Source organism: Tamandua tetradactyla, chromosome 14, assembly GCF_023851605.1.
Source record: "Tamandua tetradactyla isolate mTamTet1 chromosome 14, mTamTet1.pri, whole genome shotgun sequence".
NCBI classification, from domain to species: Eukaryota; Metazoa; Chordata; class Mammalia; order Pilosa; family Myrmecophagidae; genus Tamandua; species Tamandua tetradactyla.
This window is the reverse complement of record NC_135340.1, coordinates 1881399-1897408: the sequence shown is the minus strand read 5'-3', so window position 1 is coordinate 1897408 and position 16010 is coordinate 1881399. Positions and strand designations below refer to the sequence as shown.

Genomic DNA, 16010 nt, shown 5'->3' with positions numbered 1-16010 from the left:
GCAAACTATGGACTCTAGTTGACAGTAATACCTTAATATTCTTTCATCAACAGTAACACCTACCACACAAATGCTACGGGGATCAACAATGAGGGGGACAAAGGGTGTAGGATGTTTTAGGCTTTCTGCTTTTTTTCCTGGAGTAAAGACAATGTTTTAAACTTGATTATCACATGGTGATGAATTCAATAGTATGTGACGACATTATGAGCCACTGATTGTACACTTTGGATGGATAGTATGGTATGTGAATATATCTCAATAAAATTGCATTTAAGAAAAAAGAAGAAAACCTGAGATTGGGTTATAAAGCTCAAATACGATTTTATTTCACGAGAAACAAGCACCTAAAAACAATGGCCCAGAAAATACTCAAGTCAACTGAAAGGCCTGGTATTCTTTTGGTCTACCCATTTGTCACATGAAGCAGAAAAGAAAGTAGGATTTGACGAAGTTATATTCAAGATAATAAGCATACCAAAGCACTAAGAGTGTGAATGTTTGAGGATTAAGGACACAAGACACAATGATAAGGTAAGACTGAAGTCCTGGGCCAGTATGAACAACCAACACATGAGACAGAGGTATTAATTTCTTCATCCTGCCTGCCCCCCCCACTAGACTTCAAGTTCCATGAGAACTACGTCTTTGTTCTCTTCCTCTTTCCTACCCTCTAGAACAAAGCCTGGCATATATTAGTATTAATAAATATTTGTTAATCAACCAATAAATGAATATTTAACAAAATCACGAATTTTCATGAGTCAATTGACATAATGCAAATACATTAAGTAAAAACTGCCACAAATGCAGGAGAAAAGGACTATAGCAGATGATCAAGATCTTATAAGAAGATGTCAGACCTTATGAGAATGAGCAAATGACAATAAATAAGGATAGAGCTAATTTAAATAATACCATAATAATGCTCGAACAGACATATATTGAATTCTATACTTGCAAATAGATCAAATGTTCTATTTTTAAAAGTTGATCACATCAGGCTACAAAAAAGAAGTCCATATATATAAAGGTGTAAATAGACGTGGCTCAATAATATTCACTGGCCAATCATTAAGAGAGGACAAAGCTCTTTTATAAACAACTATTAAGTCAAAGTGGAAATCAAAACCAAAATTGCAAAATATCAAGAAAACCATAACGAGAAGCTAGAGAAATAAAATGTGTGGGTATACTTACACTGCAAACAAATGCCTTCATGGGAGAATACGAAAGATTTAATATTAATTCCAGAAGAAACTGAAAATATACACAACAGCTAAGGAAGAACTGAAAAACTTTGTCAAAGAGATATCTCACAAAAAGGACAAGCTCAAATTTCAGAGGTAAATATCTTTCAAGTTTTGAATTAGTTCTAATGCTGTATAAAGTTTTCTATTTTTAATTTGTTTACAAAGCCAGGATGACACTGACACCAAAAGAGAGAATTACTGGCCATTATCATTTAAGAATGTGAATGTAAAATAAATTCTTAGCCAAGGAGAAATCAATAGCTTTTTTTTTTAATTACATTATGGCCAAGTTCATCCTAGAAATCCAAGGATGGTTCAGTATTTAGAAATCTTTTAATAAAATTCATTATGTTAATAGATAAAAAGAAAAATCATGACATCTTGACAGATGCTGAAATAACTATTTGATAAAAGTTAACATTCATCCCTAATGTATAAGCCCAATAAATAACAAAAACATGTTAGATCACCACGACTAACATGTTTCATGTTTACTGATGAAACACTGGAAGCATTATCCCAAAATCTAAAAGGCCAGAGCCAAAATAATCATTATGTATAGGATTATATATTATAAAAAGTCTTGAAAATTATTGAAAATAATATGAATTCTTAAATAACTTACATAAATATCAATAAGAGTTCAAGCAAAAGAAAGATCCCATTCACAATAGCAAGAAATAACAAATATATTAAGATTTATGTGGCAAAAACTATAAAGCTTTCCTAAAGGCCTAAATAAGAAAAAAATCCTTACTATTGTCAAAATATCAAATCTTTCCATATTAATCTCACAAGTGTCCTTTTTCCTTCTTTGATAAAAATGATTTTAAAGTTCTCTTGAAAAAAAATTACAAGAGAAAATAAATATCTGAAAAATATATGCAATAAAGATTATAAAGTACAATGAAAAGTTACAGTTATCAGAAACAAGGTAGTATTGAACTAGGAAAAGGAAAAAAACAGTGAACGGAAAACAAATGCATGCTCAACATAGAAATTTAGTTTATGAAAACCAAGCCATTTCAAACTGGTGAATAAAAGACAGAATCTGTAGCAAATTGTTTACCAAACAAACTAGTCATTTGAAAAACAGGTCCGGATACAGCAAACATTTAAATGCGAAAGGAAAAAAAGGAAAAAAAAGCCCAACTAAAGGAAATTATAGTTAAATACTTTATAATATCTGGTAGAAAAAGCCTAAGTATGGGAAAAGAAAAATAAAGGAAAACTGACAATTTATCTAAGAGGGAAAAAAAAACTTCCACATAGGAAAGTTTCAAAAACAGAATGCAAAGACAGAACATAAACTGGGGGAAACTTTTAAAACAATCAAGAGTTACTTTCTCAAAATGCGAACTGTCTTTAAAAATTAATCATAATGTGGCTTCTCTAAAGCCAAATCGGCAAGTGAACACACAGCCCACCCACCCCTGCCCCATGAGGGACCTGACTCCCAGGGCTGAAAATCTCCATGGCAATGTGGGACAGGACTCCCTGCATGAGCTGGGACCAGGCATCATGGGATTGAGAAAGCCCTCTTGACCAAAAGGGTAAAGAGATAAATGAGACAAAACATACTTTCAGGGACTGAGAGATTTCAAACAGAGTCAAGAGATTATCCTGGAGGTTATTCTCACAGATTATATAGACATCCCTTTTAGTTTATGGTCTATTGGAGTGGCTAGAAGAAAGTATCTGAAACTGTTGAGCTATGTTCCAGTGGCCTTGATTCTTGAAGAAGACTGTACAACTACATAGCTTTTACAATGTGACTGTGTGGTTGTGAAAACCTTGTGTCTGATGCTCCGTTTATCCATGGTATGGACAGATGAGTTAAAAAAAAAAAGGGATAGAAAATAAATAAATAATAGGGGGAGATAAAGAGTAAAAATTAACTAGATTCAAATACTTTGAGTTAGTGAGAGGGAGGAGTAAGGGATATGGGATGTTTGAGTTTTTATCCTTTTTATTTTATGTCCACAAAAATTTCTTTTTCTGGAGTGATGTAAATGTTCTAAAAATGATCATGATGAAGAATACACAACTATGTGATGATATTGTGAGCCACTGATCATATAATATTACGTATTATACATGAGTGGATATTTCTCAATAAAAATATTTTAAAAAAAAATCAATCATAAAAGACAACCTGATAGAACTGGGGCAAAACTAAAGAATAGGCCCAAACACATGACTAAAAAAATATGGATAAGAAATAAATAATAATAGGGGGAACAAAGGTTAAAATAAATCGAGTAGATGGAGATATTATTAGTCAATGAGAAGTGGGGGTAAGGGGTATGGTATGTATCAGTGTATTCTTTTTTCTTTCTTTTGCTGGAGAGATGCAAATGTTCAAAAAAATGATCATGGTGATGAATACACAACTATGTGATGATATTGTGAGCCATTGATTGTACACCATGTCATGAATGTTTCTATGTCAAGAATGTTTGTATGCTGTTCATAATAAAAATATATTTAAAAAAATCAATCATAAAAAACACTCCCGGAGAAGATGGCGGCTTAGTAAGACGCGTGGGTATTAGTTCCTCCTCCAGAACAGCAACTAAAGAAACAGAAACAATACGAAAAAGCTCCCAGAGCCACAACAGAGACCAAAAAGACAGCGTACCCCATTCTGGAACAGCTGAACGGGCAGGGAGAATCTGCTGCAGTGAGATACCCGAGGGGCGTGCATTTTCCCGGCCGGGGCGGCTGGCGACTGGGGTCCCCTCCACGCACGTGGCTCCCCGGTCTGACTGGGAACGTTGGATAGCGGGGCCCTCCCGCCACGCTTGGCGTCTCGGGCCAGCTGGGCAATTTGGACCGGCATTCCCCCAAGCCGCGGTGGCCGGCGACCCCCCCTCCATGCACGGTTTCCCGGGCTGACTGCGAGATTCGGATTGGCGAGTTAAAGGAGCCACAGCATCTTTTACTGGTGGGCCCCGCAAACAGACGAGCGCCACGAGCGCCACCTACTGGGCAGGATAAGAAAAACAGAGCCCAGAGATTTCACAGAAAAACCTTTCAACCAGCCGGGTCCCACACCCAGGGAAATCTGATCAAATGCCCAGACACCAGCAGAAAATAATGGATGACGCTCGGAAAATTGAAGATATGGCCCAGTCAAAGGAACAAACCAATAGTTCAAATGAGATACAGGAGCTGAGACAACTAATGCTGAATATACGAACAGAAATGGAAAAACTCTTCAAAAACCAAATCAATAAATTGAGGGAGGACATGAAGAAGACATGGGCTGAACAAAAAGAAGAAATAGAAAATCTGAAAAAACAAATCACAGAACTTATGGGAGTGAAGGACAAAATAGAAAAGATGGAAAAAACAGTGGATACCTACAATGGTAGATTTAAAGAGACAGAAGCTACAATTACTGAACTGGAGGATGGAACATCTGAATTCCAAAAAGAAACAGAAACTATAGGGAAAAGAATGGAAAAACTTGAGCAGAGGATCAGGGAACTGAATGACAATATGAAGCGCACAAATATACGTGTTGTGGGTGTCCCAAAAGGAGAAGAGAAGGGAAAAGGAGGAGAAAAACTAATGGAAGAAATTATCACTGAAAACTTCCCAACTCTTATGAAAGATTTAAAATTACAGATCCAATTGCAGCGCACCCCAAAGAGAATAGACCCAAATAGGCGTTCTCCAAGACACTTACTAGTTAGAATGTCAGAGGTCAAAGAGAAAGAGAGGATCTTGAAAGCAGCAAGAGAAAAACAATCCGTTACATACAAGGGAAACCCAGTAAGACTATGTGTAGATTCCTCAGCAGAAACCATGGAGGCTAGAAGAGAGTGGGATGATATATTTAAATTACTAAAAGAGAAAAACTGCCAACCAAGACTTCTATATCCAGCAAAATTGTCCTTCAAAAATGAAGGAGAAATTAAAACATTTATAGACAAAAAGTCACTGAGAGAATTTGCGACCAAGAGACCAGCTCTGCAAGAAATACTAAAGGGAGCACTAGAGTCAGATACAAAAAGACAGAAAAGAGAGGTATGGAGTAAAGTGTAGAAAGAAGGAAAATCAGATATGATATATATAATACAAAAGGCAAAATGGTAGAGGAAAATATTATCCAAACAGTAATAACACTAAAAGTTAATGGACTGAATTCCCCAATCAAAAGACATGGACTGGCAGAATGGATTACGACCCAGCAATACCACTGCTAGGTATCTACTCAAAGGACTTAAGGGCAAAGACACAGACGGACATTTGCACACCAATGTTTATAGCAGCGTTATTTACAATTGCAAAGAGATGGAAACAGCCAAAATGTCCATCAACAGACGAGTGGCTAAACAAACTGTGGCATATACCTTCGATGGAATATTATGCAGCTTTAAGACAGACTAAACTTATGAAGCATGTAATAACATGGATGAACCTAGAGAACATTATGCTGAGTGAGTCTAGCCAAAAACTAAAGGACAAATACTGTATGGTCCCACTGATGTGAACCGACATTCGAGAATGAACTTGGAATATATCATTGGTAACAGAGACCAGCAGGAGTTAGAAACAGGGTAAGATAATGGGTAATTGGAGCTGAAGGGATACAGGCTGTGCAACAGGACTAGATACAAAAACTCAAAAATGGACAGCACAATAATACCTAATTGTAATGTAACTATGTTAAAACACTGAATGAAGCTGCACCTGAACTATAGTTTTTTTTTGTTTGTTTGTATCTTTTGTTTTTGTTTTTTCTTTTTCCTTTTTTATATATATATATATTTTTTATTATTATTATTTTAATTTTCTTCTCTATATTAACATTCTATATCTTTTTCTGCTGTTTTGCTAGTTCTTTTCCTAAATCGATGCAAATGTACTAAGAAATGATGATCATACATCTATGTGATGATACTAAGAATTACTGAGTGCATATGTAGAATGGAATGATTTCTAAATGTTGTGTTAATTTCTTTTCTTTTTTTTAATTAATAAAAAAAAAAGTTAAAAAAAAATCAATCATAAAAGACAACCTGATAGAACTGGGGCAAAACATAATAGGCCCAAACACTGCAATCAGATCATCAATATTTAATGCTATTCTTATTTTAGAGAAAAGTTGAAATATTAATTTATCTACTAGTGATTTCTAACATAAAATTAGTAGTTTTTACAAAGCAAGACAGTGAGAAATTCCAAACTTTCAACAGCTCTTTTTTTTTAACTATTTTAATTGACACATCTTCACATATATACAGTGCACACATGGTGTACAATCTATGGCTCACAATATCATCACATAGTTGTACAGCCATCACCATGATCATTTTTTAGAACATTTGCATCACTCCAGGAAGGGAAATAAAAAGAAAAAAGAAAAAACTCATACATCCCATACCCATTACCCATCCCTCTCACTGACCACTAGTATGTCAATCTACCCAATTTATTTTACCCCTTATCCCCCATTTTTTCTAATACATATTTTTTTACTCATCTGTCCATACCATGGATAAAAGGAGCATCAGAGACAAGGTTTCCACAAGTCACATTGTAAAAGTTATATCTTTATACAATTGTCTTCAAGAATCAAGGCTACTGGAACACAGCTCAACAGTTTCAGGTACTTACCTCCAGCCACTCCAATAAACCATAAACTTAAAAGGAATATCTATGTACTGATTAAGAAAAACCTACTGAATAATCTCTCGACTCTGAAATCTCTCAGCCACTGAGACTTCATTTTGTCTCATTTCTCTCTTCCCCCTTTTGGGCAAGAAGGCTTTCTCAATCCCTTGATGCTGGGTCCCGGCTCATCCCCAGGAGTCAAGTCCCACATTGCCAGGGAGATTTACACACCTGGGAGTCATGTCCAACACAGGGGGGAAAGCAGTGAGTTCACCTGCAGAGTTGGCTTAGAGAGAGAGAGGCCACATCTGAGTAACAAAAGAGTTCTCTGGGAGTGACTCTTAGACATAACTTCAAGTAAGCTTAGGCTATCCTTTGCAGGATTAAGTTTCAAGAGACAAACCCCAAAACTGAGGGCTCGGCCTATTGATTTGGCTGTCCTCACTGCCTGTGAGCAGATGAAAAATTCTCCAGATCAGGTAGATGAATATTTTCTCCTTTTGCTATAGTCACTGCCCAAATTACTGTGGGATATATCAGGCATCACACTAACCTGAACAAACCAACAAGCTCTAACGTCCTATTCAAAATTTCATGTACTTACGGTGTTCAATTAAACTGACCATACAAGTTAAATTAGGTAATGCACTATCCAAAATATAAATTTTGTACCAAATAGGCATCTCTCTCCATGGTCTCACACAGAAGGTTTCAACGGGTCTTAATTAACAATTCCAACAACTAATCCTTATATGTTAACTAGTATCTCCTACATGATATATTTTTCTTTCCTGACTTGCCTCCAATGTTAGTTTCAAAATATAGCTTAAAAAGTCAGAATTATAGGAATTTTAAAAATACTCATTAATTCATTAATGAATATTATATTAATATTCATTAATAATTAATATTAATATATTATATTATAAACTATAATAAAAAATAAGCCATATCCTCAAGTCAAATAAGTGCTATAATAAGCCAAGTGTACTCCATAAGGCAGAGAAGGAATAAACAACATTATTTCCTTTGAGATGCCAGCCTATTATCTTGATCATAGCCATCCCTTGAATATAACCTGAATATTTGCTGAAGTGACTCCTCTAGGAGAGGGTAAAGTTTGCATAATTTTGCTATGTTCCCTTCTATTTGTGTTAGTGACATTTTGAGCATCAAAATGCCAATTCTATACTAATTATGTGGAGCTGAAATTAATAAGCGAACTCTAAAAATGCATTATTATAACAATTTTTCAGGAAAAAAAGGACAATGTGTTGTGACTAAATGTTTATTTTAAAAAAGTGCTCCAGCGTGATACCTCAGTAATATCATCTCTGTAATGCATCCTACACAGTGATCCAGATATTCTATCTGAAATGTAAAACCACTGACTGCTCGAATTAAGAAACTATTTGACACAATCATAGTCACACGTATACTCTCCATGTAACCAGCAAATGAACAAGACCAACAAATACTCTACCTACTTGGTCAAAAATTATTACCACTCTCATTAATAACTTTTAGGATATCAAAATTACAAAATATTTTCAGGTCTTATATAGTTATTATGTTTCAAAGCAAATTACTCAGTGTGTTTTGAAACAGCCTTGATACACAGAGAGGCTAATCAAATAAAACAAAATTAATTCCAAAAATATCAAACTTAAATCAACCAGCCAAGGGATAGGTGACATAAGATACCATTATCCCAACTACATCTCTTTGGAATTCCTAGATTCTTAACCACCCAAACAAATCTATCCTCTCTCCATAAAAATAAACAAACAAATAAATAAATAAATAATTAAAACTACTGAAAACTTTCCTGATCAAATTCTCATAAAAATCAAAACTGAAGTTCTAATATTTCACTATAACCTAAAAACAAAATTATTTTAACACTCCAGTCAACGACTATTCCAATTTCTGAATGTGTACATTTCAATTATTTAGCAACAAACATCACATAAAATCTCTAGATGACATCTTTTAAAAATATATAGAGAGAAAATGCTTTGAAGTCCTATATTTATGAATTACATAAGAAAATTGCTCAAAAATCATCTTGAGAGTTTTAATAATACATACCAGGTTCCAATTTGATAATTTTCACTGCAGCCAATTCTCCTGTATGTACATTTCTGGCCTAAAAATGGAAACAAAAATGGAATTTTTAAAAAATGTATTAATTATATAAAAATTATTTGGTACTATGTTAATTAGTTTTTAATCAATTATGCTTTTTTTTACTAAGCTAAAAAGAAAATTGTCATGGTCAGGTTCATGTGTCAACTTGGCCAGGTGGTGATACCTGTTTGTCTGGTTGGGCACGTGCTGGCCTGTCTTTGCTGTGAGGACTTTTCACAGAATTAAATCCTGAGCATGTCATCTACATCCACAGCTGATTCCATTTGTAATCAGCCAAGGGGCTGTCTTCTGCAATGAGTGATGCTCAATCTAATCATTGGAAGCCTTTTAAGAATTCAGAAGAGACACGTTCTCTTCTTGCTTTGGCCTGCAAGTCTCTCCTGTGGAGTTTGTCCAGACGCTCCATCAGAATCATCAGCTTCACAGCCTCCCCTAGATTTTGGACTCTGTTTCCACAGTTACATGAGACACTTTTATAGATTTTGTATTTATGAATATTTCCTGTTGACTCTGTTTCTCTAAAGAACCCTAACTAATACAACTTGGTACCAGGAGTGGTTCTTAAGAAACAGAATCTTAAAAATGGGTTTTTAGGAATGGTTTTCTACTCTGACTGGACTCAAAGGCACTAAGGACTCTGATTCCCATAATCAGAATGACATTCTCAATCCATGGAGTGAGCTGGCAAAAGAGATAGTCAAGATATTACCATCTGATTCTTCTAATGCTTCGCTTGTACGAAGCCAGGCTCTGGGGGATAATGTTTTTGACACCTTTATGGAGTTTTATGGAAATAGTAAGTATAAAGATGTTGGCTGGTTGTTGCTAGATACAGTGGATACATTAAGGAGTGAAAGGGTGGGGCTTAAGGTTTCAAATGGAAGCTTATGTGCCTGTCTGACAGGTAGACATTTCTGTGAGTGTCCTGAAGAAAAATCTTATTTCCTGTAGCTGCAGATTTGAGATCTCTCAGACTCAGAATCTTAGAGTAGTAACTTTACAACATAAACTGAAATCTCAATCTTGCATGGTGTCTGCCCTTAAAGTGAGGGTACTGACTGGAAAGGAGTAGGACCCTGAAAAATGGGATGGCGACATATGGATTGATAATGATGTCAATGGAGAGGTTGAAACCCTAGGTCATGCTGAGTCTTCTCTAGATAACCCTGTAATAGTCTGCCCTGAGGACACAGCCACCCCACCTCCAGCCTGCCTTGAGGAGTTGGCCACCCAACCTCCTCCTGAAGGTATTAGCCCTAGAGTGATTAATTCTGTTTCACCAGATGAAACTGCAAATGAAGGCCCTGAAGCAAATGGCTTAGAAGATACTTCTAATTCTTTTCATGACCAACCCCCCACCACCCCTCATTTCTTCCAGACCTAAAACTAGACTAAAGTCCCAACAGGCCCCTAAAGGTGAGGTATAAAGTATCACACATGAGGAGGTATGTTATACTCCAAAAGAACTGTGTGAGTTTTCCAATTTATATAGACAGAAATCAGGGGAATATGTGTGGCAATGGATTTGAAGGGTGTGGGATAATAGTGGGAGAAATACAAGGCTGGATCAGGCTGAATTTATTGATATGGGCCCACTAAGCAGAGACTCTGCATTCAATGTTACAGCTCAAAAGGTTAGAAAAGGCATTAATAGTTTCTTTGAATGGTTGGCTGAAACATGGATCAAAAGGTGGCCAACATTACCTGAGGTTGAAATGCCAGAACTGCCCTGGTATAATGTAGATGAGGGGATCCAGAGGCTTAGAGAGATTGGAATGTTAGAGTGGATTTATCATGCAAAGACTGCTCTTACACCCCAGGAATGTCCAGAGGATGCACCTTTTACCAGAATGGTGAGAAATAAAACCACCCATCATCCCTGAAGAGCTCTGTAGTTGCACTTCTCTGTAGGTCAGATATTACTGTAGGCAATGCTGTAACTGAGCCGGAATCCTTAAACACAATGGAAATGACCGGACCCTGAGTTGGCAGAAGCCAGGTGGCAGCACTTAATCACCAAAGACAGGGTAGACGTGGCTATTATAGTAGATAGCAAACTCAACAGAGGCGTCAAAATAATCTGACTCGCAGAGATTTGTGGTGTTGGTTAGTAGATCATGGGGCACCTAGAAATACAATAGATGGGCAGTCTACTAAATTCTTGTTTGAGCTGTATAAACAAGAGTTCTAGGTCAAGTGAACAGAAGATAGAGTCACAGCCCCTTAATCAATTTCCAGACTTGAGACAGTTTACAGACTCAGAGCCTCTTGAATGAAGGGGTGGCCAGGTCCCTTTGGGGGAGAACCCCGTTACACTGCCACAAATCTATACCGTTAATCTTCCTCCAAGCCTTCCCCAACGAGACTGACAGCCTTTTACCAAGGTAACTGTGCGTTGGGGAAAAGGAAATGATGAGATATTTGGGGGATTATTGGACACTGGTTCAGAAGTGATATTAATTCCAGGGGACCCAAAACGTCACTCTGGTCCACCAGTCAGAGTGGGGGCTTATGGTGGTCAGGCGATCAATGGAGTTTTAGCTCAGGTCCATCTCACAGTGGGTCCAGTGGGGCCCAGACCCATTCTGTAGTTATTTCCCCAGTTCCAGAATGCATAATTGGAATAGACATACTGAGCAACTGGCCACATTGGCTCTCTAACTCATGCAGTGAGGGCTATTATGGTGGGAAAAGCCAAGCAGAGGCCACTAGAACTGCCCCTATCTAGCAAAATAATAAATTAGAAGCAATACCGGATTCCTGGAGGTATTGCAGAGATTACTGCCACTCTTAAGGACTTGAAGGATGCAGGGGTGGTGATTCTCACCACATCCCCATTCAACTCTCCTATCTGGCCTGTGCTGAAAACAGAAGGGTCTTGGAGGATGACAGTGGATTATCATTAACTCAACCAGGTGGTAACTCCAATTGCAGCTGCTGTTCCAGATGTGGTATCACTGCTTAGCAAATTAGTACATTCCCTGGTACCTGTATGCAGCTGTTGATCTGGTAAATGCCTTTTTCTCAATAGTTGTTACAAAAGACCACCAGAAAGCTTGCTTTCAGCTGGTAAGGTCAGCAATATGCTTTCACTGTCCTGCCTCAGGGGTATATCAACTCTCCAGCCCTATGTCATAATCTTGTCCGCTGGGACCTTGATCCTTTCTCCCTCCCACAAGACATCACACTGGTCCATTATATTGATGATATCATGTTGATTGGACCTAGTGAGCAAGAAGTAGCAACTACTCTAGACTTACAGGTAAGGCATTTGCATGTCAGAGGATGGGAGATAAATCCAACAAAAATATAGGGGGCCTTACACCTCAGTGAAATTTCTAGGTGTCTAGTGATGTGGGGCATGTGAAGATATCCCTTCTAAGGTGAAGGATAAGTTACTGCATCTGGCCCCTCCTATGACCAAAAAAGAGGCACAATGCCTAGTTGGTCTCTTTGGATTTCGGCAACAACATATTCCTCATTTGGGTATGCTACCCCGGCCCATTTATCGAGTGACCAGAAAAGCTGCTAATTTTGAGTGGGGACCTGAACAAGAGGAGGCTCTGCAACAGGTCCAGGCTGCTTTACAAGCTACTTTGCCACTTAGCCATACGCTCCAGAAGATCCAATGCTGCTAGAAGTGTCAGTGGCAAATAGAGATGCTGTTTAGAGCCTTTGGCAGTCCCCATAGGAGAATTACAACGCAGACCCTCAGGATTTTGCAGCAAAGCCTTACCATCTGCTGCAGATAACTACTCTCCTTTTGAGAAACAGCTTTTGGCCTGCTACTGGGCCTTAGTAGAGACCAAATGCCTAACCTTGGGCCACCAAGTTATCACGAGACCTGCGTTGCCTATCATGAGCTGGGTGTCATCTGACCCACGAAGCCATTTCTATCGTAAAATGGAAATGGTGTATATGAGATAGATCCAGAACTGGTCCTGAAGGCACAAGTAAGTTACATGAAGAAGTGGCCCAAATGCCCATGGTTTCCACTCCTGCTGCCACATTACCTTCTCTTTCCCAGACCAGAGCTATGGCCTCTTGGGGAGTTCCTTACAGTGAATTGACTGAGGAAGAGAAAACTCGGACCTGGTTTACAGATGGTTCAGCACGATATGCAGGTTCCACCCGAAAGTGGAGAGCTGCAGCATTACAACCCCTTTCTGGGGCGTCCTTGAAGGACCGTGGGAGGGAAAAATCCTCCCAATGGGCAGAACTTCGAGCAGTGCACCTGGTTGTTCATTTTGCTTGGAAGGAGAACTGGCCAGAGGTGCATTTGTATAATGACTCATGGGCTGTTGTTAATGGTTTGGCTAGATGGTCAGGGACTTGGAAGGACTATATTTGGAAAACTGGTGACAAAGAGGCTTAGGGAAGAGGTATGTGGATAGACCTTTCTGAGTGGATTAAAAACATGAACATATTTGTGTCCCATGTGAATGCACACCAGAAGGTGACTTCAGCAGAGGAAGGTTTTAATAATCAAGTGGATAAGATGACTCGTTCTGTGGATACCAGTCAGCCTTTTTCCCCAGAAACTCCTGTCATTGCCCAATGGGCTCATGAACAAAGTGGTCATGGTGGTAGGGATGGAGGTTATGCATGGGCTCAGCAACATGGACTTCCACTCACCAAGGCTGACCTGGCTACAGCCACTGCTGAGTGCCCAATCTGCTAGCAGCAGAGACCCACACTCAGCCCCTGATATGGCATCATTCCCCGAGGTGACCAGGCAGCTACATGGTGGCAGGTTTATTACACTGAGCCACTCCCTTCATGGAAGGGGCAGAGATTTGTTCTAACTGGAATAGACACATACTCTGGATATGGGTTTACTTTCCCTGCATTCAATGCTTCTGCCAAAACTACCATCCGTGGGCTTACAGAATGCCTTATCCATCATCATGGTATTCCACACAGCACTGCTTCTCATCTGGGAAAACACTTCACAGCAAACGAAGTGTGGGAACGGGCACATGCTCATGGAATTCTCTGGTCTTATCATCTTCCCCATCATCCAGAAGCAGCTGGAATGATAGAACAGTGGAATGGCCTTTTGAAAACTCAATTACAGTGCCAACTAGGTGGCAATGCCTTGAAGGGCTGGGGTAACATTCTCCAGGAAGCTGTGTATGCTCTGAATCAGCATCCACTGTACGGTGCTGTTTCTCCCATAGCCAGGATCCATGGGTCCAGGAACCAAGGGGTGGAAATGGGAGTGGCACCACTCACTATTACCCCTAGTGATCCACTAGGAAAATTTTTGCTTCCTTTTCTTGCAATCCTGAACTTTACTGGGCTACAGGTTTTAGTTCCAAAAGGGGGAATGCTTCTACCAGGAGAAAAAACGATTCCATTGAACTGGAATTTAAGACTGCCAGCTGGTCACTTTGGGCTACTCATGCCCCTAGATTAACAAGCCAAGAAGGGGATTACATTATTGGATGGGGTGATTGACCTATCAGGGGGAAATAGAACTACAACTACACAATGGAGGTAAAGAAGAGTTTTCCTGGAATATAGGAGATCCTCTAGGGCATCTTTTAGTTCTACCATGTTCTGTGATTAAAATCAATGGAAAACAACCCAATCCAGGCAGGGCTACCAATGGCTCTGAAACTTCAGAAATGAAGGTTTGGGTTACCCCACTAGGCAAAGAACCATGGCTAGCTGAAGTGCTTGCTGAGGGTAAAGGAACATGGATGGGTAGTGGGAACCACGACCACGTGATCAGTTACAGAAATGAGGACTGTAATGCTATTTTGTTCATGTAATACTATTTAAGTTGTAAGATATCAAGTTTAAGAATGAATATTACCCAAGGACTTTAATGTGTTTCTGATTATATGTAGGACAGCTGAGTATTGTCAGGTGAGAAAAAAATGTGTCTTTTATTGTTTTCTATTTAGAAATTAGGTATGGTTTAAGGTGGTAAGTCTAGCTGCCAAGTTGACAACAGATGGATTGTCATGGTCAGGTTCATGTGTCAACTTGGCCAAACGGTGTTACCTGTTTGTCTGGATGGGCACGTGCTGGCCAGTCTTTTGCTATGAGGACATGTCACAGAATTAAATCATGATCACGTCGGCTACATCCATAGCTGATTCCATTTGTAATCAGCCAAGGGGATGTCTTCTTTAATGAGTGATGCTTAATCTAATCACTGAAAGCCTTTTGACGAGGATTCAGAAGAGACAGGCTCTCTTCCTGCTTTGGCCAGCGAGCCTCTCCTGTGGAGTTCATCCAGACCCTCCATCGAAATCGTCAGCTTTACCGCCTGCCCTACATATTTTGGGCTCTACATTCCCACGGTTATGTGAGACACTTTCATAAATTTTATATTTATGAATATTTCCTGTTGAGTCCGTTTCTCGAGAAAACCCTAACGAATACAAAAATCTTTATTTCCAATAATAACAGTATAATAAAAATATATTCATTAAAGAAAAATATAGAGTACAATTATAAAAATGTGCTACCATCAATTTTTTTCTGACCTTTTAGAAAAACTTTTTTTGTTTATTCTAGTAATTATAATCCAAGTGTTCAAATTCAAGAAAGTCTTGGGACAAAAACTTATTTTTACTACATGGTCAAATGTGAAAGAAGCCCAGACAGATATTTTAATTCTGGAGCACTGAACCAGAGGGGAGAAAGTGGAACTCAACTTTGGCCTTTGCTGGAAGGCTCACTGTTGAATCCTACACCATCTATATTGCTATATACCAGTCTATCTTGCCTCTGAAATGAAATCTCACATCATATTTCTTCATGGCCTTCAGGGATACTTTGTAAAGAAATTAAATACAGGAGAGCTCTGAGAAGTACCAATAGCGAAGAGTGAATGTAAAGCCAGGATACTGGTCCTCTAATTAATCTGTACTGCTTCTATGATTCAACTTCATATTAAAATTTCATATGAATTATTGTTGGCATTAAGTATTTCTACTTGTAGCCTAACTATATTTTTCTTCTATA

General features: G+C 38.5%; 1 protein-coding gene across 2 annotated transcripts in view; it reads right to left on the bottom strand.

Moving 5' to 3' along the window:
- MAP4K5 (mitogen-activated protein kinase kinase kinase kinase 5) overlaps positions 1-16010 on the bottom strand; it is a 180143-nt gene that overhangs the window by 142174 nt on the left and 21959 nt on the right. For both annotated transcript variants that reach the window (XM_077126796.1, XM_077126795.1), the window contains exon 2: positions 8970-9027. In XM_077126796.1, the coding sequence (XP_076982911.1) occupies positions 8970-9027 (58 nt within the window). The remainder of the gene's footprint in view (positions 1-8969; positions 9028-16010) is intronic.